Source organism: Lingula anatina, chromosome 2, assembly GCF_051362555.1.
Source record: "Lingula anatina isolate TDL-2025a chromosome 2, LinAna3.0, whole genome shotgun sequence".
NCBI classification, from domain to species: Eukaryota; Metazoa; Brachiopoda; class Lingulata; order Lingulida; family Lingulidae; genus Lingula; species Lingula anatina.
In genome coordinates this window covers 35,529,004-35,556,835 of record NC_141768.1, presented here as the reverse complement: position 1 = coordinate 35,556,835, position 27,832 = coordinate 35,529,004, and the positions used below count along the sequence as shown (strand labels likewise).

General features: G+C 37.6%; 5 protein-coding genes across 7 annotated transcripts; 4 read left to right on the top strand and 1 right to left on the bottom strand.

Moving 5' to 3' along the window:
• The first annotated feature begins 29 nt into the window (after positions 1–29).
• Positions 30–2,658, top strand: LOC106150670 (UDP-glucuronosyltransferase 2C1). Its single transcript, XM_087005153.1, has one exon. The coding sequence runs from the start codon at positions 143–145 to the stop codon at positions 1,703–1,705; it is 1,563 nt and encodes a 520-aa protein (XP_086861279.1). The 5' UTR covers positions 30–142; the 3' UTR covers positions 1,706–2,658.
• On the bottom strand, positions 999–8,331 carry LOC106157994 (spermine synthase). Its single transcript, XM_013533821.2, has 10 exons — positions 8,193–8,331; positions 7,290–7,395; positions 6,491–6,555; positions 6,115–6,293; positions 5,313–5,476; positions 4,921–5,010; positions 4,531–4,645; positions 4,176–4,261; positions 2,707–2,816; positions 999–2,394 (listed from the first exon to the last, which is right to left on the bottom strand). Exons 2-10 carry the CDS (start codon positions 7,308–7,310, stop codon positions 2,364–2,366), a joined length of 861 nt encoding a protein of 286 aa, XP_013389275.2. The 5' UTR covers positions 7,311–7,395; positions 8,193–8,331; the 3' UTR covers positions 999–2,363.
• On the top strand, positions 4,520–12,911 carry LOC147763650 (general transcription factor IIH subunit 5-like). Of its 2 annotated transcripts, XM_087005165.1 has the most exons (3): positions 4,520–4,684; positions 4,903–4,974; positions 11,613–12,911. In XM_087005165.1, exons 2-3 carry the CDS (start codon positions 4,949–4,951, stop codon positions 11,794–11,796), a joined length of 210 nt encoding a protein of 69 aa, XP_086861291.1. In that variant the 5' UTR covers positions 4,520–4,684; positions 4,903–4,948; the 3' UTR covers positions 11,797–12,911. The 2 variants fall into 2 exon arrangements, with proteins under 2 accessions (XP_086861291.1, XP_086861290.1); XM_087005164.1 differs by lacking the exons at positions 4,520–4,684; positions 4,903–4,974 and adding an exon at positions 10,022–10,180.
• Positions 12,912–15,098: 2,187 nt separating this feature from the next.
• Positions 15,099–27,817, top strand: LOC106150668 (uncharacterized). 2 transcript variants are annotated; one of them, XM_087006429.1, is made up of 6 exons: positions 15,099–15,172; positions 15,720–15,905; positions 17,538–17,654; positions 18,499–18,669; positions 26,260–26,343; positions 26,649–27,817. In XM_087006429.1, exons 1-6 carry the CDS (start codon positions 15,130–15,132, stop codon positions 27,254–27,256), a joined length of 1,209 nt encoding a protein of 402 aa, XP_086862555.1. In that variant the 5' UTR covers positions 15,099–15,129; the 3' UTR covers positions 27,257–27,817. The 2 variants fall into 2 exon arrangements, with proteins under 2 accessions (XP_086862555.1, XP_013379056.2); XM_013523602.2 differs by lacking the exons at positions 26,260–26,343; positions 26,649–27,817 and adding exons at positions 18,982–19,065; positions 19,996–22,145.
• LOC147763649 (uncharacterized) lies at positions 24,045–26,244 on the top strand. The gene is made up of 4 exons (XM_087006430.1): positions 24,045–24,122; positions 24,501–24,686; positions 25,063–25,188; positions 25,897–26,244. The coding sequence occupies exons 1-4, from the start codon at positions 24,080–24,082 to the stop codon at positions 26,097–26,099; spliced, it is 558 nt and encodes a 185-aa protein (XP_086862556.1). The 5' UTR covers positions 24,045–24,079; the 3' UTR covers positions 26,100–26,244.
• Positions 27,818–27,832: the final 15 nt, after the last annotated feature.

Genomic DNA, 27,832 nt, shown 5'->3' with positions numbered 1-27,832 from the left:
CGACCCCTAGTGGGTCCACCAGTTAGACCAGTACCTTTGTGAAACCAGAGTGGTTTAAACTTGTCATGCGTAACAAATATTTGCTGCCCCGTTTGAGAGCAGGGAAAGAAGAAAATATACCTCACAGTCTGCTGGTACTTAAATGGCGGTGATGCACTTGTGTTTTCTATTGCTCGTCGGTGCCTTCATCAGCCTCTACGGCGGAGCCATCGGCGCTAAGATTCTGCTGTATCCATACTCTCAAATGTACAACTCCCGTTTCCGAAACATTATGAAGATTGGGCAAATGATGGCAGCGAGAAACCACAGCGTAAGCATGTTGATCACTACCGATATTAATCTTAAGGATATACCCGAGGGGATAGAGGTGTTAACTGTCAAGGTAGACTATGAAACTTTGTCATTTTCCAGCGAAGAACTTCTTACCGATGTCCACAAAAATCCCTTTCCTCTCGTCATGAAATTGGTTGAGAAAAGCAGGAACACGTTGGATGCACTTTTTGGGAACAAAGAGCTACTAGATACTCTGATTTCTAAAAAGTTTGACCTCCTGTTTTATGACGTAATTGCTACAGAGAGTTTAGTATTGAGGGATTATTTAAACATCCCGGGAGTCGGGTATTCTAATTTGGGATTCGATGGCGACTGGACGGTATATCCTGAACACCCTGCCTACATGCCAAATATTATTACAGGATATTCGGATCATATGAGTTTTTGGGAAAGATTAATGAACACATTGATGTTAACATTGACTGTATTTTTTAAGTACTATGTCACGGCTCCTTTTAATGATGCAAAAGAAAAATACAACCTCAACAAGTCCTTGTCAATTACGACAGCTTATACCAGATTGTCTATACTGATAGTTAACGTAGATTTTGCTTTTGACTATCCCCGCCCCGTTTACCCTTGGGTAAAAACGGTGTCGGGTATCCTTTTCCACCCTGCAAAACCCCTATCTAAAGATTTGGAAGAGTTCGTAGAATCTTCGGGAGAACACGGCATCATTATCATGAGTTTTGGGTCGATGGTAGCCGAACTTACGCCAGAAAAAGCAGAAATAATAGCCACGGTTTTTGCACAACTTCCGCAGAAGATTATATGGCGGAACAATAATTCTGATATTCCGGGATTGGCAAATAACACGAAAGTTATGAATTGGATACCACAAAATGATCTTGTTGGTCACGCAAAAGCGCGACTGTTCATCACTCACTGCGGAGTTAGTGGTTCACACGAGGCGCTATATCATGGGGTCCCTGTTGTTGCTGTACCCTTGTTTGTAGATCAATTTAGCCACGCAACAAAGTTTGTTGAACGTCTTGGAATGGGGGAGAAGTTAGACTTCTACAATATAACAGAATCTACTTTCTCTGCAGTTATATTGAAGGTTCTGAATAACCGAAGCTATTTTGCCAACGCTAAGCGTGCAGCAGCAATGGTTCGTGACCAGCCGATGGATGGAAAGGAAACACTGATGTACTGGGTTGAGTATGTTATCAGAAACAATGGAACGTTGCATTTCCATTCTCAGGCGATGGAGAGACTTAGCTGGTACCAGTATTTATTGCTAGACGTAATAATCTTCCTATTAACGGTTGTAATATGTGTTTTTGTCTTTTTTTTATTTTGTTGCAAAATGTTGTGCAGTCATGTTTTTAAATTTCAGCCTCAGTTAAAGAAGATGAAGAAAACTGACTGATACGTACCCCTTAATCAGTCCATGTAATTTGTTTTTATGTGGTTATGGATATGCAGAATCAATTAGTTATTAGTTTTAAGACAACTCATATCGGGCCTCTCCCTCAGTAGAGTACTGCTGCACGTATGACGGCAGCCACTTGCAATATTGTATTCCGTATGTACACACACTGGACAATAGAAGTGTCATCCCTACTGAATCAATACTTTGGGGGAGATAAATGACTGTAGAATGATATACTCCTGGTATCATTTTAATAACATCAATTTCACAAAAGAAACGGTTCTGATTGAATAATTCAACTGCATCGATATTCTGACATTGCTTATATTCCGCCTCTTCAGGTAAATAAATTTGATTACTCTGATTCAGGGGGTGACACTTCTATTGTCCAGTGTGTGTACATACTGTTGGTACGTTTTATGGTGTATTATTATTTTTATATTTACGAAACGAGAATTCTTTTGTGTGAATAGAATCAAGAATACTTTTGTGTGATCCAAAACATTTCTCAGTCGAAGGACAGTCTGTATGAAGCGCTTTAACCAGCCTGGGTCATCCATGATAACAAGCGTAGCTAAAAGTTGTATAGTATAGACTTATTTACAAGATACATCTCCCGTTCTTCCATTTGTTGACATTTTAGTCTGAATCTCGCTCAATCCCTCCAGATTTCATCAAAGCAATATCTAGGGATTTAATTAAGTCAAACAAAAATACATAAATATACAGCTGTATACTGACGTTACATATCTGTTTTGGGTATAAATCACTTTTGGTGCAGATTTATCTAACAACGCACAATGACTATGATAAGACCAATTAACTGAATAATTAATTTTTTTGTTTGATTCCCTAATCCTGTCGAACAAACCCATTTTGCTACAGTCGTGTATGACCAGTTTATTAAATAAACTAATAATATTGTTGTCAGTTTCTGTCAACGCTGCCTACTCTACTGGCGTTTAACACTGTGGCTTGTGACCTAGACGAAAGGATACGTTTCGCGAAAAGATGGCACATATGCGCTTCTACGGTTGAACCGAACTCCAAGTTTGGCAACATCTTCCTCCAACTGAGAGTGGTAATTCTTTGCACTTGCGCAGTCTCCCTACAGAGAATAAGAAACATGTCACTAAGGGTGCGTTCACAATGAATCTGTCGTACTATAGTTGCTGGGCACTTAATTGTTTCCATCGTATTCGTAGTAATCACCAGCTTTTCTGTATTCTACTTTTAACGCGAGAGGAGGCGTGTTTAACTATTATTATTATTTATTTATTTATTATTATTATTATTATTTATTTATTAATTTATTATAATTGTTATTATTATCTTTTTTTGCATTAAGTGAGAATCCCCGTGGAGTTCGTGCGCAGTAACTAGTAGGATGGATTAATTGTGAATGCACGCTAAGAATGTGTAGCTTTTTTTTTTTATCAGAAGACTGGGAATGGCATATCCATGGTTATTTTTAAATAAATACAAATCGGCTTTCCAAAACAGTAAGACATACCGGTATCTTGGTGGTGTAAGAGACTAATTTCGTACCAAGATGAAGCTAGTGTTGCAAATGATAAATACACACACTGGGCAATAGAAGTGTCACCCCTACTGAACCAATACTTTGGGCGGAGATAAATGACTGTGGAATGATATGCTCCTGGTATCATTTTATTAACATCAAATTTCACAAAAAGACCAAAAATACAATTCCATGGTACAGCGCTTTTATACTCATTAGTCACATAATAAGTAGACTAGGCATTATAACTACTCAAGATCTACCTACATGTAATTTGTTTACTCTGATTCAGGGGGTGACACTTCTATTGTCCATTGTGTGTATGACATACTAACACCCCATTCTCATAGATTAGATCGACCTACATTGGATCGACCTAACTCCCTGGGGGTTCACGCTAAATAGCTGTCAGCCGGGCGGACACGAAAGTTAATTACCCCTTAAAGCTTGTAGTAGGCGGGGACGGACACTTAAGGGGGATTATCTGACAGTAATCTAGTGAGACTCCCCGCGGTGATAGATCGATCTAAAAGTTGTGAGAACAGAGCCTAAAAATATGTCATATTTAAATGATTTGTAATTCACGAGAGATCATTTATAACGCGACGGATGGGTCAGTTAAGTAAGAGGACGCACAGTGCTTCAGTAAATGAACATGAACAATAAAGTTTACAAGGACATTACGAAATATAAAAAGAACAATCAGTCTATTTCATGGAGTACCTCACTCTGTAATTCACACCTTTTACCTTTAACGAAGATATACCTGAACTATTAACAGATCGCTTTTCAGTATGCCAGAATGTTATGCTAAATTTCCAGCATTAAATCGGAGGTCAAATATTATTAACTTGGTATTTAAAAGTAAAAAAATATAAAATAAAATGGACTGTTAAAATTACACAGGTTGAAAATACGCAAGGTAAGAACTTAATTAGCACCCACCCTTGCCAAGAGTTTTCCTCCAGGTTTAAGCAACTTCAGAGCTAGCTCCATCACCAAGTGAGTAGTTTTAAAACTGTACGCAAAACCTAAGAATAAAAATAAAATTCAAAGCGATATAAAATTGGCAAAAATATTATGTCATTCTAACCCCGCTATTTCGTTGATCAACAGAAGATTCAATTCGAGCCAATTGAAAACTCCCCCTCAAATTTCAGCAGCAAGACACAAACCTTAAGTCGATGGAGACAGGACTTTAGAAGAATTTATGATTAGAGAACATGCACTTTTGAATCTGATTATATTTTTGTTTATTGTTAAGATCTGGTTAATTAATACCCAATTAATCTATTCTCACCGTATTTGTTTTCTATATCTACTGCGAATTCACTTATGTCATTGATGATGTAGTCGAACTTCTTTTCCTGCTCTAGGCTTTCCTTCATGACTTGGATACCGTCACCAATTATGATCTATTAACAGTCATTTGAAGGCGGTCTAAAAACTCACGAGTAAGGTATTCGTATACGTATCAGAAAATAAAAAAGTCTATTAGATTTCTTTGACAAATTCCCATTAATTGTCAACACACGTTGGTGATACCCTTTATAGTAGCCCTATTGTGTAATTATGAATTCAGCATTTAAGCCACAACGACACAGACACAAGTAGATGTATGCATGGCAGGTGATAGTTTTGTTTCTCACATTGGTTTTATTTTTCACATTAGCCTGGATGCTACACTTACCTTATAGTTGGGCCCCTCAAAATTATCCATGCTGTCACCACATACGCTACGCAAGTGAGTACGACACGTTTTAATCACCTCTTCATCAACCTAACATCGTGAATACAACTTATACTTGAACATATATTGAATGACAATTTATATAATTTATAAATCATTTCAAACAAACATGAGTGCCATTTGCTTTATTCAGAACTAGGGTCATCAAAATAATAATTTACATAGCAAGAGTATTTTCATTTAATCTTATAACAAGCTTGCTCGTCATGATTAAGATGATAATCTAACTGACAAACTAGTCATGGGCATTCACTTTCGTGGTGAACACAGTATCAACTTTTTTGTCGTAATTATTTAACAGCTGACAGTTCATTGGAAACTTGTTCACTTACCTCGGCCATGGTAACATGCTTTGGATTCTCCTTCAACAACTCGTGCAGGATTCCTCCGTCCCCTCCTCCCAAAATCAGAATCTCTTTCCCTTCATAGTTTTCACGCTTTGTCGTTCCCAGGCCTAGTAAGGTCTGTGTGTAGATTGAGTCACTCTCACCAATACCTTGAAATTAGACAACTGGACACATTTCACACATTCTGTAACAGTTTTATTATGAAAACATAGAATAAATAATATGGCTTTCCGTAATCAGAGATAGAGACATTTCAGGCTTTTAAAGTTCACTGATAATTACATGCATGTATCATTGGCTTTTTGTTTTAAATGACTGAGTAAGCTGAAATATCGATCTATACTACCGGTGTGACAGGAATAGTCGTTCCCTAGGAACCATAGGGCTTATATATAGTCTGTTCCCCATTACTTTGTACAGATCACATTCGTCCCATATACATGTACATATTACTAACCCCAATATTCCGACTGTATAGCCTGACTATGGGACCCTGGACTTCCTGTCAGAACGGCATTCACTAAAATCCACCAAGAAAATATTTTCATCAATAGGGCCTGTAGAGTTATCTGTCCAACCTTAAAATATAGCTTTTATAAACACGGTGCAGTTGATTCGTATAGCGTACTTTCTGTCATCTATGTTTATAAAATATCTAAAACATTATCAAACATTGTTTATAGACTTCAGATTTGTAGGCCAAGCATCCCCATGGTTTTTAACACTATAGGAAGTTTTGTTGGAGATATTTTTAATATTATGACAGCTGTTTCTAAAGTCAACTTACTGACATCGTCATCAAGGACCAAAACATTCCCAAGCTCTCTGGAGTGCATGATCTTGATATTCTGCCAGGAAGAGTTGGTCTCATAAACAACTTTATCATAGTCTGGCTCGACCAGTCTTTCATCTGCTGTAACGTAATAAGGCCACACCTTACCACCACGACGAACGGGGGTATACAGGCTGAAAAGTCAAAAGTGATATTTTATATATTCTGCTCATTTTTGTTGTCGGTTTCCTTTTATGCCGTAGTGTGAAAAATCTAAGGATCGGGTCATAGCTTTGTTGCATTGCGATTATCCTTTACTGAAATATAGTGAATAAAAGTCTTATTCGTAACACACAGCAAACACAGGAATTTTTCTTATCTATCCACCTACCAGTGTAAAAATTCCACCTCAGAACCAAACTGATCTTTTATTTTTCGTTTTAACTCCTTGATAGCCTATACAAATTAAACAAAAAATAAATAAAATAAAATTGATATTAGAATTACTAGAAATAAAAGTTTTTTACAAATAACTCTGGTCTTAAATTAAACGGGCATCTCTTAAATATTTTACGACATTTGAAAAAATGTCACGCACAGAAACATACATATGCATACATACAGCGAATACACCGGGAGTCCCGGTATGTATGTATGCATATGTATGTATGTATGTCCCGGACCACAAGCATCCGTATGGCTGATATATACTCATACAGGCTGTCGGGACATTAAAAAATCTACCAACATTTTGGTAACTTCACGTAATGTCTTTGTTAATTGTTTGTCATTCTTTATAATACGTTGCGTAAAGTCTAAAGAGGTAAAGTCATCTTGTTTGTTAATCTGATTAAGATGTTAAGATCATGAGTCCTTTGACTTAATGGTTTGAGATTAAAGAGTGGAAACGCGTCATCCAACCTAAAAGTATACAACGCTGTCCGTATTTCGAGCCTGTTTGTAATTTTTTCTCATTGCTAAATTTGCGCGGTTCCAGACAGGGCGGCTCCTTCAGCGAAGGGCATGTCGGTCATGTCCTGACTCTGCTATTTCATTTTCAAAACATTAACGTTAACTCACACGCCCTTCGCTCGTCGTTACCATCTTACTTGGAAACCGTGAAGATGTGCTAATTATAGGTGAGAGTCCTCTATAAAATCTTAATTAGTCTTTCGGTGCAAATTCCTTACTTCCATATTGTATTTCCCCATGCTCCATTCATACTCGTCACCCTTGCCATAGTGTTGAACATCAAGCGTAACAAGCCCAGTGAAGTATATCCTCAAGGTGGCATGACTGCAAAATAAAAGTTAATAACTATCTGTTAAAATTTTCTTATGAAACAAATTATACAATTTTTTTGATTATTTATAAATGACTTAGGAAAAGTGTTTCACATCAATTGTTGCCAAATATACGAAACATCTTAATCCCTGTACCAACTAATATAATACAGTAAGAAATATGGGTGTTAAAAAATTAGAGGGCATTCGGAACAAGTTGATCTGCGGACTAACGGATCCGTGGATCAAACACGAGCGACCTTCATTAAAGCAGAGCCGACTAGTGCGCTGATGCCCCCCTTCCCCCATCTCCACACGCGCCGTCCCTGCAGAGGTCTAGCAATCAAACCTCGGAGCCGTGATTAAATCAATTTAATGGCGCGTGCCGAGGCAGGGAAACCATCAGCGGATTAGACGGCTCTGCTTTTATGTGGGTCGGCCACATTTGATCTGCGGATCGGTTAGTCCGGAGATGAACTTGCTCTGAGGAATGTTGCACTCAGAGAGTACAGACCTCCGCCAAGGCCACTCAATTCTCATTGTGCTAAATAATTTATTGATCAACTAATTAATGAGCTAAATGTTCATTGTTAATCAACAAGGTACATTGTTTATATTATAAGAGTTAGCTTGCACTGGAAAAATATTTTTAAAATTCCTGGATCCAGACGGTGATCCAGATCACAACCAAAGTCCAATCACTTTAAAATTTGCCAATTTCTGACTTTTCCTGAAAATTTCAACAAAATCCATCCATAACTTTTTGAGTTCATTTTCAATTCTCATAGTTTTCGGGTCATTCCTTCTCACCTTCCCGATGTCCCAGTGAAGATGAACAGTTTGTCTTGATCTACCTCTAACTGAGTGGGCTCTGAGGAAAGTGCACCCAAAGTCAGTTCTCCAATTTTCTTCAAACTGACCAGGAAAGCTTTATTTAAAACACAAAATCAAAGAATAGTTTAATTTTTACAGGACGCAATATTACTGCAATGAAATTGGTGATTTATTGCATTTTTTTTCTTAACAAAATTATCATCAAAATTAATATCATGTTTGAAATATAAATGCTATTTCAAATTGAATTTGTTCGAAGCAAAAATGGAACATTGCGTACTTTAACAGTTTGAGTATAAATAATCAGTTTGTAGCACCACCATCAGTACTCTCTGACCACAGGGTGCACAAGTACTCTGTTACAAAATTTTTGTATCGCATACTTAAATTTTGGAGACTATGGGACCATTCCCAGACCCTATTGTATTAACTGTGGATCGATCTATCTCCAAGGTAATTCTCGCTAAATTGCAATCAACTTAAGCGGCTTAGATGTCTGGCACGCCTACTGAAGCTGTTAGAGGGTAATTAACTATCGTTTAGCAGCTACAGTAGGCTTGCCAGACATTTAGCGAGAAACCCTTGGAGGTGGATCGATCTTCTTAGATCGATCTAGGTATATAGATTGTCTATTTTAGAAGCCCCTGATATTAGAGGGTACCACATCAGTACAGCAGTGAATATAGGGACGCAATAAAAGTGATTATTCAGACTTGATTCTTTAGGGCTGTCTGAAATACAAATTAGTTCAGACTGCTCTATTCAACTATTTTATCCTCTCTACATAAAATAATAGCCGACGTATAAAAAATCAATTTGAATCGTCAGCATTGGAATTCGAGGCAAGTAGCAATAGTGTCCTTTTTACCTGGGTCGCTAACGTAGCTGGCTGTCACTTTAAAGCACATGATGATCGTGTTGGCAGTCATGTTTTCGAGTAGCAAAAAAACCCAAACTCCAAAGCGTGGTGCTTTTTATGTCTCAAGAAAAAGTTATCTCTGCAGCAGCATCAAAATGATTTCCATTAAAATACTCTACTCTGTCTGAGTGTCTCTGCTTAGACAAAGGTTTCTTGACATAAATTCATACAAGATTTGCCAATGTTTCATTGATGTGTCATATCAACCATTTTGTTTTGACTATATCACAGTTTTAGTGTGGGAAAATCACAAGGAGAAGACAACATTATAAGTTTAACAATGGCTTCAATAAGAATATTGCTCCTGTAACGCCCGATAGCGATACAGGAACTGAGGGAGGCTGGATTGCACGTAGAAGAATAAGACACACATCCTATTTAATGGAGCCTCCTGTTGAAATAACATACAATTCGTACTCAGAATTTTTTTCACAAATCCGACAAAATTTGTTACCTGAAATTATCAAGATACATCAAAGGGAGAAAAAAGATAGGCCTACGAGAGTTGCAGTGTGTAGGCTACCACGCGTGCGTGGGTATGCCTTTTTTAATTACCTTACAGGGCCTTTACGGGTGCCTCCATCAAACAAGACTAAAAACATATTTAAAACCAAAGTTAAGGTTTCCATTTCTCCAGAGTTGTCTTTTGCTCAGGAAATGTCACGAAAAAAACTGCCATATGCGGCATGTCAGCGTGCCTACAGTAGAGTCACTTTTGCACGTGCTATAAACACAATGCTTATTTATCATTGCGGTAAGTATCAAACATGCGAATGAAATGAGGCATGATTACAGTTATGGATATATATTTGGAGGTAACCGTCAGTTATACATGTAGGTTCGTGTGGTGTACAAGCGAGCGGTCTATTATTTGGGTTATCTTGTTTGTGCTGACATCTACAGGACAACTAATGTCAGCAGTGTATCGGCTATTTCCTATCTTTTCTTCACGAAGAGCACGTCTTGCTGACTTCCCTTTTTTCTAAAAGTTGTCTTACTTAGCTGTTAAGATGGTGAACGTCATGAAAGGCGTACTAGTCGAATGGTAAGTGTTATGTAACCTAAAAGATTCACCGGATTGTATCAGTACTGCGGTAGACTAGTACTGCAGTAGAGCCTAGAGTCAACCCTTACGAAAAAGTCTTATAGGATCCTATAAGATCCTATAGGATCCTATAGGAAATTGGGCCAATTTCCTATAGGATCTTATAGGATCCTATAGGACTTTTTCATTAGGGAAGGCTAGAGATCACACAAGTTTTTTCTCATTAAAATGGAGACTTGAAATTTGGTACACAGACTGGACAATACCTGAGTATGAATAAACCGTAAACTTTTTAGCTATCCCATTTAGACCAAAAGTTATTCTAGTTTTAGTTCCACCATATCTATCATTTTTTTCAGCCACCACATTCAAAAATGAGTCACCACTTGATTCTCTCCCCTAAATGATGCCAAAGGATCTTCAAATTTGCCACACAATAAGTAAGGGAGTTAGGCATGAACACAACAATGCTTTGGTTTTTCCAAGCAGAGTAATGTTCATGCAAATTAAGCAGGCAAAGTGAATGAATTTTGGGCCACAGAAGCATGCAATATTGAAAACACTAGTACAAATTGATGCAATTTTTCCTCCAAAGCAAATGCAATAGAACTTGACCTCCTAACATTAGCTGAAGGAGGGGGGGGGGGGGGGGCAAGAGGGGGGAGGGAGGTAACAGAAAATCACAAAATAAACAATGCCCCCAATTTTCTTGGAAATCTGACATGCTGGTGAAAAACAGTTCCATATATTTTGTCTTGGCACCCTTTGCTGAAGAAAATTATAATTTAAAGGTTTGCCAACCACATAAGTCAACCACCATGCATGCTTTAATAAAGAACTGGATAGATATATTGAAAAAAGAAAAAAAAGATTGTGATCATACATGTATAAGTTTTTATAATTAATTTAGTAAATTGCCTTTTGTAAATACTAAAATAATTTATAACACTCACACCAGAAAAGGATGATGTGACACAAGCACATATTGCCTCTGTGCAGTTGAAGTCTAAAATGAATGAAGGGTCTTAGATATATGGTACATGCAACTTTCAAATGACCTTAATTATTATCTGGTCACTCAACCCAGCACATAGCAGGTTACCAGTACATGTTCTCTGTAACCTTTCCTTTCCAGCTTTTTGAAAACCTGTATTGGATTTCTGCCAATGCATGATAACTTGGGAAGAATATTTAAAACTTTTCGTCATTCTTTATCCTGAATGGCATGTAAACGTGACAAGAGCCTTTGAATATTTGAACAGCTGATGCTTGTTTTTGTGTACATAGAAAGAGGATTGATTCTGAAACAGTACCCGATAAATAGTGCGGATTTTGTCTAGGATGTGCACATTGAAGTACTTGGGTGTGCTAGTAATTTTATGTTTGTTTCAACTTGAGCCATATTAGTAACACTATTTTCTCAATATTTCAGTGATCCAGCAATGAAACAGTTCCTTCTTCAGCTGGATGAGAACAATGATCTTGGAAGAAAGTTTGTAATCCAGGATCTAGATGAGACCCACCTCTTCCTCTCGGCAGATATTATACCATTGTTACAGGACAGGATAGATGACCTGATGGACAGACTCTCTTTCCCTGTTACTAAAATGGAGTGACTGTAAATTTTTGCTGTCACAATTGAGGTGATGCCTCTACTGGACAGTCAGCTATCACTGTCAAGGTGACCTAGACCTAGATATCAAGGTCATTAAGCTGATGGACAGCTGGTACAGTTACAGGAGTGATAAATGTGATGGGTAAAACTGAAGGATGGCCTTTGGATTTTATTAACAGCGGAAAACCATGTTACATCAGCTGCTTCTTTAGTCTCTCATTCTCACATGTTCACCAGGAATCCCAACAACCACAATTATTGTGACTGGTATACATCTAACATACATGTAGCAATGGCAGAGAACACAGCATTCATTTTTTTTTTTTTTTTTTGCGAAAATATGCAATGTCACATCTGAAGCAAGTGACTTTGACAGTTGTCACACATGAAGCTGACACTGATGTAATTGAGACATAGTCTTTCATATCTTGCAATCACAGTCACATGGATAGAGTTCAGTAAAGTTACAGTGACTTAAGATAACATATATAATGTAATACCACAGAGGCTATGGTGACAATCACAGTAAGGCAAGAAATAGCTAATGGATATGGATCTAATAATGATATATATTTTTTGGCTTCCCTTCTAAAATATAAATATATTACTGAATAAAATGGTGTTATTTAAATAATGTACTTTATAATCTTTTTGATTACTATACAGACTCAAGTGCCAGTGTTAACAAATGCTGCAATGGTACTTCTACACATGTATTGCTCATCGCTATTACTTGCTTTACTTTTGCTGGGTCCATTTTATCATTTAAAGATGTAAAGTAACAGAGTACTTATGTCAAATCATTGAAATCATGCCACTGCTGATCAAATACTCCACAGTGTTTTAAATAATACAATATAAGAAAATACCCCAGTACCCCAGGTTTATTACATTATTTCCCAAAAAAATAATGTTTTTGCTTGCTTTCTTTGCCTTATGGAGTGTTTTAGAGAAAAGGTCAAGTGTACAACAATAAAGTAGAAAAAAGTGCAGTTTTTAATATTTTTTTCTGCTGCCCTAGAGATAAATTTAGGTTGGTTATTTGGAATGTGGATTTTATTTATATTTTGTTAAAAAAATGGTACTAATAAATTTATATACGTTACTGGAAACTTACCTCTTGCTTCATGTCTTTGATTACAGCATCCATTAAAGAATCTGTACAGCAAATAACATCATGTCTTATCCGTTCCTGTTATTTTCTGGATTTAATCCAGATGAAGCAATTCTAAGTGGATGCATATAATGTAACAAAGACATAAAGTTTGTGCTCGGATTTGGTCCATGGTGGGCCGCTCTTTATTTTGAATAAAACCCTGTGAATTTGTCTTTAAGGACGTTACTGCCAATAATAGCACCTGTATTCCAACTTAAAAACAAATAACTACATGTACCCTGTATAAAGTACTGATTTGTGGAGTTCCAAAAGCGCCTGTAGAGCCGCATTTTGCACGCCCCTTTTAAGTTTCTCCGGAACTCCAAAATACATTTCGTTATCACATTCGTTCTTCAATCATTGCGTTCAATTTATTATTTAAAACTTCCATCAAGCAATCTTGACATTAAACAATTTTGTAGTTTGTCAGAAACTCTATAATGCTTTACAATCTTCCGCCATCGCATTTTTTTTGGGGGGGGCCTGTTATTCATTTTATTATCTATCTCCTATTAAACAATCTTTACTGCATGTTTAGATGAATAAAACGTTTTATTCGCCCTACTCCAAAAATATATATTGTTTGTCAGGAACTCCAAAACGTGGTGACAATTTTCCGTGGTCGATATTTGTTTTTCCGTCATGTCTTTCATTCTATTGTTTGAAACTTCCATTAAGCATGCAATCCTTACAGCAAACAATTTTATAGTTTGTCAGCAACTCTAAAAACATGTATAAATAGTTTGCCAGGAACTCCAAAAAGTGGTGATAATCTTCCGTTATCGTTATTTGTTTTTCATTCCCGACTTTCATTCTGTTAATAAAAACTTGCATTTAACAGACAATTCTTACAGCAATCAATTTTATTGTTTGCGATAAAAAAACCAAACGCGTTGGCAATCTTCCGTTATTGTAATTTTTCTTTGGCCTGACGGTGACTGCAGTTTTGGTAACAAATGTGCTGCTTCTTGATCGATTCCCTTTTCAATTTCATTTTTATTATGTACAGACACAGATTTGTCTGTTCATACAGCCGTCACCTCCGTCTGTCGTTGGCGTTGTGCACTTTCAGCGTTTACACGATAAGCGGAAATCATTTCACCTTTTGTATTCAGACTAATGGAACAAATGAATATTCATAAAATACAGGCGAAGTTCGAAAATCGGCATGATCGGGCAATTTTTTTCAAAAGTTATTCTATTTTTTTTTTCGCTTTTTCAACATATTTTATCCACTATTATAGGGCCTATAGAAAACCAAGTCGGATTAAATAATTTTTCTGGAAGTTTTACAGATTTTTTTTTTTTTTTTTATTTTTTTTATTATTTTTTTTTTTTTGTCTGTACATTTGACAGCTTTGCTGCCATGTTCAAGAATATGATGAATAATACCATTGTTCTATACAGGTTGTGGTACCACATGGCATTGTTCACAAGCATGTACTTAAAGCTTGCCATTATATATTATATTTCTGATGTACAATCAAAATTCATGTCTTGGTAAGTATCACTGGTAGAATGTGATTGGAATCAATATCGGGGTTGAGTAACAATAAATTAGCTATTTCTAAACATCGACTTGTCACCAGCACCTCGACTTCTAAAGACGACTGTGTGGGGAATTTCAGATTTTCTATTTTGATTTTATGGAATGTTACGTCTTTAATTATGTTTCACCTTCACACAGAGGTGCGAATAGTTCGGGCTATTAAAACAACTATATAGATAAAAGAGGTAGAAACCGATAACATATTCACTAAGCAGCAACATGTTGCATTACTCAATTTTGCTTTTTCCCAACATCAACCTGCATGCCAGACACAAAGCTCTTTCAGTTTTGTGTCCCCCCCCCCCTCCATCACCACCACCACACATGCGTCCAGACCCCCCTCCCCCCCCCCTCCCCCCCCCCCCCCAGGTAATCGGTTATTCATCTATTATTCAGCACGGATCCCTGACAGATGCACAGATGTGTGTTCGATTGAAATTTTTGATTCATTGACAAACAGAAACAGCGGAACAAGGGTATGCTAAATAAATTTATGTTGTTATGTAAACAAGCGTTTTTTTTTCTAAATATCGATCTGTTTTACCAATTTCTGTGTATATAAAGTAAACAAACGTCTCTGGTGAATCCATCAGTTCCGTCAAGTAAGCCCCGCAGACTGGAGCGTTAAAATGCTGGTTGTCTACCATTCAATCGTTGTTGTCAGCTTAATTAGTAAGTAATGATAAGTATTAGAAAGATTTACGGGACGAAGAATGGTTATTGTTGTTTCTGGATTGTATCAAAGGGCGTCGCTTAATCCAGATATAATTATTGTTTTAAAAAGTAATGGCTTTTATTAAAAGGGAACTTTGGACATTTGGATATCAAATTATTTTTGCACCAATCAGATGCCAAAATTATTTGTTAACCACAATCTGTAAACTGTACAAAATAACTATTGTACATGCTATTTTCAATAAGGCCCTGGCAAAACAATAGATTTTTTTTAATATGGACGAGAAGTCTGAGAAGTGCGCAATAATGTGATTTTTTTTTTTTTTTTTTTTTTTGTTCATTTTAGTTTTTGTAGTTTGTGAAAAATGTTTCTTCGGTGCGGGATAATATGAGTAGTTATTTTGCATTACTTTTAATGGAGATGACTGCAGCTGTCATACAAGCTGTCATACAAGATAACTTAAACTTAAAAACAAGTCTACTTTTACAAACGCTATCAATTATAACTCTTAATATAATAATATCAATAATAACTTTTTTCCAGGCGTTATCACCGCCTCCGACCAATATCTACAAAATGCCGATTTACCTACTTTATTCCACGAAATCAGCACAACCAGGCAGGAGTGTTTTGCTGAATGTACTAAATTAAAACCGGCCGGACCTCACGGCTTTGAATGTCTCCAGGCTAAATATGAGTCTGCGCGAAGTGTGTGTGTCCTTTTCTTAGGTAAGTTTTCTTATTTACATTAACCGCATGGAAATGAACATAAATTTTGAAAGCTCAGAATTATTACAATTTCTTCGTGTTTTGCATTAATGTGTTGTAGAATAGGAAAATTTAAGACCACATATACGTACAGTAAGTGGTTTTAGTTTTAGTTTGTCTCTCCTTTTGTTTTACTTCGAGCTTTAGAGGTTTAAGATATCAATATGCCCCAGAAATCAGAAAGCTCTATACCCTAGAACAAAGGCAGTACACACTCTATTAGGGATTTCATTGTAAAATTTAGAATAGTGATCAACCAGGTCATTTAATGCAAGAAGGAAAGGTAAGAGGGAACAACAAATTAAAAATTCCAATAGTTAAGACTGATATATTTTATGAATTGCTGTCTTTTATAATTTTTACATCCCGTTAACCTTTTTGGGTGTTTTAGAAACAATAAAGTTTAGATATTTTACAACTTACCTAAGAGAATTTAAGTTCCAACAGTCAAAACTAAACGTTGAAAGAACACTTTTATTAACAGTTAATTTATAACTCCCTTTTAGAATATTTATTAAGAACCATTTAGTTATAAGCTCATAACTACCCGTTAAGTTCATTTTTATTTGCTTTGATCATCGTATACAAATTCAACCTTTGGGTAGATATTTTACTAAATAAATTGTTAGGTACAATACGTGCCAGTTTTTGAATTCTCAAATTTCATCACAACGCACTCTTATGAAAACTGGTGAAAAATGGTTGTAATATTTAGGCAGAACATGAATTGCTGAATTTGAAGAAAAGAAATACAACATATTATTAATGCTGAAGATTTTCATCTGTTTACTGAAATGTGTATTTCATCTCAATTCAAATTTTCCTGTTTAAATAATATTTTCCATTGGTCAAAATATTTTCGTGTAAAAATAATAAAAGATAGGAAATTTGGAGAGGAAACTTGCATCTCATTGACACGCATAGACCTAAAATGAAAATCACAATGAAATAACGATGAACACAAAGCGTCCAAAGTCAAAACACTTTCTACCTGAATTATTTATTTTGTTATGCAGATTGACAAATACTCAGTTTTTCAACCGATTTTGTTTCATACATGGGAAAAGTTCAAGATCCAACTCTTTGTAATAAAGACCTATAAGGCCGTGGCTTGTGTGTTTGAATGAATCACTGGCCTTATGCTTCTGTCAAATGTCTCGCATCCTCAGTTCCTCAATTTCCTTCATTTTCTTTGGAGGATTGTTATTTCAATATGTTAAAAAAACATCCCTATCTTTATTACTGTTGACTCAATCGAGTACAAGGTACCGCAGATCTGAATAATTGATGTAAGATTTGAAAAGAATGTTCTTTCATTTGCTATGATTGATTAGTTTGGCACTGATCCAAGGATAGGGAGTCTTTATAGAATTTTTCATGAATTCGGACTTACGGCGTACTTTCATTCAAGTTGGCTAGTGAATTGCAAAAGCTTATTGAAACATTTGGCAATCAATGAATCCTGTATGCTGTTTGTCACAAATCAGTTATCAGTACCTTGAAAATTGTATAATCTGCACATCCAAAATACTGTAAAATATTTCAAAATGTCATTTTAAATATTAATGAAAATTTTGGTATCATTGCATGTAGATAAAAACGAGTGCGTGAACGGCACCAACCTGTGCCAAGAAACGTGTGTCAACACCGTCGGAAGCTACAGATGCATGGGCAGCAGCGGTCTGTTACTGGATCCAGATAGGATTCCCTGTAAGGACAGTCCTTTATTTCCTTTTGAAACTGCTTTTAAGTTACCATAAGATAATTTTTCTGTTCTATTGATCAACTTTTTGTGTACAGACACGACGTGTCTGTACATATAGCCAACTCCTGGGTCACCATCGTAATTGCCGTGCAATTTCTTCTGAGGCTGCATTCACAACAAAAGTTGATCCGCAGACTAAAAAATTTGTGGATTAAATATGGCCGATCCAGTTGAAAGCTTACCGCGTAATCCCTGCCTGGAATCTATTCAGTGTCTGTTTGGGGTTCATGCGGCAAGCTTCCAAGTAAGTCGGTCGTATTTGATCCGCGGATCTGTTAGTCCGTGGATCAACTTGTCCTGAATGCGCCCTGAGATAAGGCAATAAGCAGAAAATCTGTTGACCTATTGTCTTTCAACTGACAGAGCTTATGAATATTAATAAAATACAGATCGAATTCGACTTTATTAGTCATGTTTTGTGATGATCAAATTTTTAAAAATGGTCGTGAATAGGTGCTTTTGGGCATTGTGTAATATTGCATCAAAATTTTCAAAAACCCCAAATGGGCACTTGGGCGTTATTTTCTGCTTTATGTCTGTACACTTAACAGCTTTGCTGCTTTGTTTCAGTAAGAGGAAATATGTAGGTTGATAGCTCCTAAACTATGTTTAACTACATGTATATGCAATCAGGTATTGGGAATTTAAGATCTTTAATTGTGCTGATTTATTTCGGTTCAGAATGCGTTAAATATCTTTAATTCAGAACTCCAGTAAGTCCCACATAGTTAGAAACCTAGTAACTCGAATAAACTTTTATTTTGGTCACATCTTTTTTTTTTTTCTTAGCAACGTTTGGTGGTGGGACATTCACAAACCTTGGCACTACGGGAAGGGATGGGCCTACTTCGGTGGGCTCTCATTATGACGGTACAGACCTTCAGGGGCTGGTGACAGTGACCAACGGGACCCAGTACATAACCATACCGTCCAATGGTACTTACAGAATAGAGGCTGCAGGTAAGTGGACGATACACACTAAGGAGTAACTTTGGTAGAAGTCATGACGCAGCAAACACAAAACGTTATAATAATGCTACCATAACGTTTATATAACCAATTAAACGTTTATAAAAACGTTATGGAAAGGTTAAGGTAACGTTATAAAACATTCCGTGCTTGCTGGGGAGTCACTTTCGACGGTGCTGATATTAAGCAGAAATAGTATTTATATGTCGGAACAGCACTGTTTTTTGTCTGGTAAGATAAAATTCAGATTTTGTGCACGGTTTAGCGATTATTCCAACAATTGTCATGTGAAAAATTCTTCAGGTGCTGCTGGCGGATGTGACAGCAGTGGGTGTACATATCGAAGCTACGGCGCATATGTGGTTGGAGACTTCACGCTTTATGCAGGTAAGTGTGTATGTGTGTGTGTGTGTGTGTGTGTGTTTGGGCGTGTTTGTGTAAATGGGGATGTCACGAATTATGTTAAACGAAATATTGTTGGATTTACCTTTGTGCACGATTTGAGGGTGTACGAGCCGTATAGCTCAACAGATAATTGCACCACTAGCGTGAGCGCTGGGAATACACGTGGTTTTATCCTTGACCCGTCTCGTCCGACGGCTCACGCGAATTCACCGCATGTCGGCGGATTCACGTTACCGTCACAGCATCTCCTCTTAGACTTGTGTCCTCATCTTATGGAATTAAGTCACATATAATCTCAAATTTTAATAAACTTTTTCAGTCTTTACCTTGAAGTTTCCCATGTGCTGCCTGAGTTACTGGTCAATAGGTACATTTTCACGGGTGACAGTGTGTCAGCCATTATATGCCAAAACTGAAAACCATTTATAGTTCTTTTAACTAATCCAGCTGCTTTTACATACCCAGGAGGCAGCATTGCCCTTCTGACCATCTAATGCCTTCTTGAAAAAAAAAATGAAATTAATATTATATGTAAGGAAGCATAACCAAAAACATCTAACAGTACCTCCAGCAGTAAGCAGACAAAGCCTCGTAAGCCTGCATTACTCTTAGACCCCATTCCCACTGACGCCTTAAATTCAATCTACGTAAACCTATCCAACTCTGCGGGGACTCTTGCTGAGTGCAACCCTCTTTATTTTGAGTTAACTTAATGACACGCCTTCTCCTTGAGAAGAAAACAAAAGCTTATGATAAGTGTTTTTACGAGTGCATTGGATACAAGAGGCGTGTCATTCAGTTAAGCTGATTGCACTGAGAGAGAGTCCCCGCAGAGTAGGATCGATATACGTAGACCGATGGTGTCTATAGGAATGGGGCCTTACTGATTCTTGACCAACGCCTATTTTACAGGTGACCAGCTAAAGATTCTAGTAGGACAAATGGGCGGTGAGAATTCTCATCCTTCCTCTGGCGGTGGTGGCGGCACATTCCTGACGTACGACGATAACACGCCTATCATCATAGCTGGTGGCGGGGGAGGTATTGAAGGGGCTACTAAGCGGCGAGCAGCGTGTGGCGGCACTACAAATACTACTGGGAACAGCGGTTACAGTAGCAGTACGATTTGGCCTGGTGGTTCAAACGGAGAGGGCGCTTCAACTGCAGACACCGGCAATTCAGGCGGCGGCGGCGGTGGCCTGCTGACTAACGGGCGCAGTAGCACTGAGTTTGGTGGTGCCTATGGTACGGGCGGTGAAGGTGGATTTGCTTTTGTTAACGGGGGCACTGGTGGCAGGCCGAAATCATATATAGGCTGGGGAGGGTTTGGTGGTGGGGCGGGGGCGTATGGTATTGGCGGAGGGGCGGGGGGCGGAGGCGGATTCTCGGGTGGAGCTAGCGGAGATAATTCCGTAAATTCGTGCGGTGGAGGAGGGGGCTCGTACAACGCCGGAGACAACGCCTCCGGTCAAGACGATTACAACAACGGCCACGGATATTTGATTATTACAAGAATATAATCCAGATATTTGATAACATATATGACCAGATTATAATCCAGATATTTGATTACATGTATGACCAGACTACAATCTAGATATTGTATAATGATGAAATTATTATCCACAGACTAATACGAAGCCTTAATTGGTAATTAAAACGTCACACCTGCCGCAGTAAAGCTTAAAATGACAAGTTATGAATGATTTATATTTTATCGCCTACGGGAAAGACAAAGAGAGCGTTTGTGGAATATGGCGTTTTAAAAATAAGTATTTTACTTTTACTTTATATTGTCATTTTCATGAGATAGTTGTAAAGGAACGTTGTGTGCGTGAGCATTTCTGCATTTTACTTAATTCATACCTGTAGAGTCTGGAAAGCGTCTTCTTTAATGGAAATTAAAATGTATGGATTTAAATTGTGTTTAAATAAGATGACCGTTATGAATCATTAAATGGAGTAATGATATTATGCTGCTTAATATTTTGTGTCTTGTCAGTTGACAAGGAAAAGGTCTAATTTTATAACGGTCACTTGGAATGCGACAGGTTGGTGTGCATTCACATATACTTAAACGACCTCGAACTTTAAAATCTTGAATCATGCTGTAAACTGTGAATTATCTATAGTTCGTAAACTGCTGTACTAGTAGCTGAGGAGTTTTGTAGGCAGGGTCTAAAATTGATTCGCAACATATTGACTATTTTACAGAAAATTTGTGCAGAAATTGGCGCTTATTTGGGCATAAGACCCCATTCAGATAGGGTGCATTCAGATAGACCAATTGTAATAGCTGGGTCGGTCCAACTTTGAGGAGGATAATCTCTAATTACAATCAGTGGAATCAGCTCAAACGTCGCACGCCTCCTCGAGCAGTTAGGGGGTAATTAACACGGAAGTTAGGTTAAATTACAATTTCAAGTCTACCTCGCACAAATTAAAATCTGGCTGGTTTTCAATTTGGTCTATGGTAGGCTACTTACACTACATTAATCTTTTTCATATAATGTGCAACTGTTACATCTAACGCATTCTTTCTGTTGCAACGGCCAGGTGACTGTCACAAGCTAACTGTCTTTTAGACACATGAAGGTGGAACTGCATGATGTAAATGAGACATAGTCATATCTTGCAGTCACTGTCAGGTGCATAGACTAAGTAAAATAAATTACAAGCCACCATATACACTCGACCTAAAAAGTTCGGAAACATCGTTCTTTGAATAATTATAAAATAGGCATATGAGCTAAGGTAAGGATGTTAACCAAATATTGATGAATAATGCACCCACTATTCGTTACTTATTTTACATAAGCTAAAAAATTTTCCCATTACATTACATACTAATTATTGATAATACTTTCATGTTTCCGAACATTTTGGATGAGTGAATATAATGCTACACAGACTTACAGTGACTTACAGTGAAGCATGACAACCACAGCAGGATAAGAAACATGTAATGGATATGCATGTAATAATTTTGTTATAATTATGTTATAATTTTGCTTTCCTTGTAGTTAATGAATATGCTTCAGAATAAAATGGTGTTATTTGAATTATGTATTTTGTTTTCTTTTGAATTACCATGCAGACTTGAATGTCAGTGTGGTTCTATTAGTGATCGTTATTACTTGTTTCATTTTGTTGGGTCCATTTTATCATTCAAAGATGTAGAGAAACCGAGAACTTATGTCAAATTATTGCATTCGTGCCACTAAACCCAACCAAATACCGCCACAGTGTTTAAAATGGTTACCCTAGGTTCTAGATTCCGGTATTGCCAGCTCGATCTTGATTTCATATATAACCGATCTATTAGCAATACTAGTATTTTATAATACTTTAATATTTACAAGCTAATTTTTACGTTGCTCTGACACTCAGGGTAAAAATGGTACAATTTAAAGAAATAACACTGTCATATCTAATGCAAGTAATATTATTTCCCGAAAATAAATTTACACAGTTATTTTCTGCTTGGTCTCTGTGTTTTATGGACTCTAGAGAGAAAAGGTTAAATTTACGACCAGAAGTTTGAAGAAAGTGCACTTTTTAATCATATGCCTGCTGCCCTGTAGAGATAAATTTCGGCTGGGTATTTGAAATGTATTTTTTTTCGTGTGTTTTGAAAGAAACTTGAACTTACCCAATATACCTTATAAACGTTACAGGGCACTAAGACCCCATTCCCATAGATATTTAGATCCATCTATCCCCTGTGGTGCGCGCTCGGCTGACAGCAATTTAGCGTGAACCCCCAGAGAGTTAGGTCGATCCAGATCGATCGATCTAAATCTCTGGGAATGCAGTCTTAATCTCACTTCATGTGTATCATTAAAAGATCCCTTAAAGAAGCAATCCTTTAGATGCTCAGATATTCCAAAGTCCGTTGACAATCTTCTGTTATCGTGTTCGTTTTTAAACCTGACGTTAATTTTATTATTTAAACTTCCATCAACCACAATCTTTGCAGCAAAAATTTTTATAGTTCGTCAGGAATTAAAAAGCGTTGGCAATCTTCCCGTTATCGTTATTTGTATTTCTGTCCCGATTTTCATTTATTATTTAAAACTTCCATTAAAAAGACAGCTAACAAATCATAGTTTGCCAGAAAATCCAAAGCAATCTTCCTTATTGTAATCTTTATTTGGTCCTGAAGGTGCCTGAAGTTCGGCTAACAAATATTCGACTTCAAGATCAATCCCCAATAAGATTTCATTTTTATTCAATAATGTGGTGAATAATTCCACTGCTCTGTACATTTTGGGTGCACAGGGAAATTTTCACAAGCATATGATTAAAAATTGGCTACATGATATTCAACTGTACATTAAAATTTCATTTCTTGGTAAGTACCACTAGCCAGAATGTGATTAGAATTAACATTGGGGGATTGAATCAAGTATGCTAAAGTGACCTCTAAACATCGACCAGTCCAGTCACCAGCATCTCACGCTGTGAAGAGGGTCGTGTGGGGAATTTCATAATTTTCTATTATGATTTTGTGGAATGTTACGTTGTTGTGTTTCACCTTTACACACCGGCGCGAGTAGTTTGAGACATTAAAGGTTGGTACGAGTAAAATAACACAAATGTGTAAGAGAATTGGTAACTGATAACTATAACTACTTTTTACAGCCATCAACCTGCATGTCAATCAAACATGAAGAACTTTTATAGTATCGTGCTGCCCCCCCTCCTCCCCCCCCCCCCCCAAAACCATTTGTCCTGACGCCCGAGGTGCTCGGTAAATCATCTTTTATTCAGCAAGCATCCCCGACAGATGTATACTCACTCGAAGTATGATACATTGACAAACAGAAACAGCAAAATAAGTGTATGCTTAATAATGTTTTTCTTGTATCGATTTGTATTGCCTGTACCAACACTTCTGACATTTCATTATATATAACGTAGTCGATAGTCTCTAGGGAATCCGTCAGTTCCGTCATGTAGCCTACCTGTAGGCCCTGCAGGCCGGACCGTTAAGATGGCGGTTGACTACAATTTAATCATTGTTGTCAGTTTATTTGGTAAGTAATGGTAATAGTGTACATATGTAGACCTTTATTAAAAGGTAACTTTTGACATTTGGATACCACTTTCATTTGGATAAAATCATTTTTTAAACTACAGCAATCTACAAACTGTAAAAAATACTTTATGTGACATCCCATGAAGCCTTTGCAAAACCATGTCTGCAACAATGTGGACGAGAAGTGTGTATGTGACAAAATGAAAAATTTTCATCTTTTAGCTTAAGCAATTTGTAAGAATGTTTTTCAGTAATGATATAATACGAGACATGAATTTGAATTACTTCCAAAGAGGTCTTTCAAGTAGTCCCTAAACTGTCATACAAGATTACTTAAAAACAAATTTACTTTTGCAAACGGATATAATCATAACAGGTGTTATCACCGCCGCCGACCAATATCTACAATATGCCGATCTACCCGCTATTTCCCACGAAATCAACACAACCAGGCAAGAGTGCTTTGCTGAATGTTCTAAATTCAAGCCGGTCGGTCCCCATGGCTTTGAATGTCTCCAGGCGAAATATGAGTCTGCACGAAATGTATGTGTCCTTTTACTAGGTAAGGCAACTTATTCACATTTTACCGCATGGATACGAGCATGAAATTTGAGAGTTTAAATTTATTACAATATCTTCGTGTTTTACACTTATTGATTGTGGATTAAGAAAAATTAGGACCACATTTACGAAGGTGTAGTTTTTGTTTGTCTCTTCCTTTGTTTTACTCAGAGATTGTGAGGTTTTAGATATAAGTATGCCCTATAAATCACTAAGCTTGACAACTTAGAACAAAGACGAGGAACACTCTAGATGGTCTTTATAGACATTGGTTACAAATTTAGTAAAATTGTTGGTTTAACCTTTTTCATTTTTAAATTGGTATAAATAAAGCGTAAAAATATTGTCATGATGCGCTTCATTGCATGTACATGTAGATAAAAACGAGTGTTTGGACGGCACCCACCAGTGTCAAGAAACGTGTGTCAACACTGCCGGAAGTTACAGATGCGAGTGCGGCAGCGGCCTGTTGTTGGACTCAGACGGGTTTTCCTGCACCATCCGTACGTTATTTTCTTTTATTACTGTTTTAAGATTGTCGTTATCTCAAAATCTTTTGGTTTAAAATCAACAGGTTGAGAATTAAATTCAACGTGATCGGGCCATTTTTACAGCTATGCTTTTTTGAAGCATTATACTATATGCAGTACAGGTAACTTGTTTAATTAAGTGGGAAACCAGTTGACCTATTCAAACATACAGGAAATTAATTTTTAAAAAAGCATGTTTAGTTCGAAAAACAGCTTGATCGGACGATTAATCTTGAAAATACGCATTTTGTGAATTTTTTTCACGTTGGCATTTCAAAGCGAGGGTTGGAACTTTCATGAGCATAAATCGCTATGCTTCTTAAATTTTCTGACTAGCCATGTTATCTGTAGTTCAAAACTGAAAATTGGTGGGGATTTTGCTTTCGGCATTGTGAAATAGTGCACTAAAATTGCCATAAACCCCATTTTGGACACCATCGGCGTTATTTTCCACTTTATGTCTGTACATTTGACAACTTTGCTACATTGTTTCAGGCATTTTTGCTTTTATTTGCTTTTCAAGCGACCGTTAGAAGTGAGTAAGTATTGATTTCAAGACTTTTGCAAAAGAAAAAGATATCAATAACTTTGTCAGTATTTGATTTCAATCTGAAGCGGGGCACATCCCGCTATGCATGTCATCAAGAATGGTGTCATGTTGTATCTTTCTTAATCCTGTAGCGTTCGCTGGTGGGACATTCACAAACCTTGGTACCACTGGGAAGGATGGACCTACTTCGGTGGGCTCTCATTATGACGGGACAGATCTAGGGGGGCTGGTGACAGTGGCCAACGGAATCCAGTACATGACCATGCCGTCCAGTGGCACTTATAGAATAGAGGCTGCAGGCAAGTGGACAACACAGACATTATATTTTTGGTAAAAGTTTTGAGCCCCGTGTGGCAGTGCCGATGTTAAACAGGACTGTGACATTTACATGTCGGAGGAGGATTGTTTTTTTGTCGGGTAAAATGATATCCAGTTGTCATGAACGATTGAGGATTCTTTCCGACGATTGTCATACATGTGCTATAATTCTTTAGGTGCTGCTGGTGGATGTGACAGCAGTGGGTGTACATATCGAGGCTACGGCGCGTATGTGGTTGGAGACTTTACGTTTTATGCAGGTAAATGTGTATGTGTGTGTGTGTGTGTGAAATTGTCTATTCGTATATTTGAGGGTATCACGAAGCATGTTTGGCGAAGTCTTGTTAGGTTTGTTGTTGTGCGCGCGCGCTTCAGTTATGGGTGCACGGTAGGTTGGAAATTTCTGCCTTTTGGATTTTCTGCCGCTTTCTGGTTAACTTACGAAATTTAATATTACATATTAGTAAACATAGCAACAGTATCCCCAAAACAGCACCCCTAACAATAAGCAGTTAGCCCACTCTGCATTAATCTCACTAATTTTTGACCAACGGCTGTCTTACAGGTGACCAGATAAAGATTCTAGTCGGACAAATGGGCGGTGAGAATTCTCATTCCTCCTCAGGCGGTGGTGGCGGCACATTCCTGACGTACGCCGATAACACGCCTATTATCATAGCTGGTGGCGGGGGAGGTATTAAGGGGGCTTCAACGCGGCGGGCAACGTGTGGCGGCACTACAAGCACTACTGGGAACAGCTGCTACAGCGGAGGTACGATTTGGCCTGGTGGTTCAAACGGGGAGGGCGCTTCAACTGCGGACACCAGTAATTCAGGCGGCGGCGGCGGTGGCCTGCTGACCAACGGGCGCAGTAGCACCCAGTTTGGAGGATCCTCCGGTACGGGCGGTGAAGGTGGATTCGCGTTTGTTAACGGAGGTACTGGTGGGAGACCGAAATTTAACCAAGCCTGGGGAGGGTTTGGTGGTGGAGCGGGCGCACATGGTAACGCTGGAGGAGCGGGGGGCGGAGGCGGTTACTCGGGTGGAGCTTGCGGAGATAATTCCGAAGATTCATGTGGTGGAGGAGGGGGCTCGTACAACGCTGGAGACAACCCCTCCGGTCAAAACGATTACAACAGCGGCCATGGATATTTGATCATGACCAGATTGTGACCTAGATGTTTGATTATGACCAGATTATAATCCATATGATATTTGATTATGACCAGATTATAATCAACAGACCAACTCGTAGCCTGGGCGATAAAAACGTAACGCCTGCCTTTGTAAAGCCAAAAAAGATAAGTTATTCATGGTATCATTCCTACGGGAAAGAGAGTGAGAGAGCGTTTGCTAAAAAAAAAATAAGAAAATTAAAGTGATTATGTACGGATTCAAATGTTTCTTTTAATTAATGTCGGATGACCACTGTGAAATATAAAATAGAACAGCAATAATATTCTGATAATATTCGATATTTTGAGTCTTGTCGGTCGCCAAAGAAACGTCTATGAATATATGTATATTAAAAGACCAAATATCCGGAATTGAAATCTCAGTAGAGCATGATAAAAACAGACATGTTTGCAGGCAATACATTGTTTTTATTAAGCAAAACCGTTGTTATGCACCCTATATATTGAGGTTCTCTTCTACACTCACTGCGCACGGTTGCTCTTGTAGTGTACCGGTACACGTATTGTTGCGTTTTACTGATAGAAATAAAGCGCTGATGTGGAGAAATTGAGG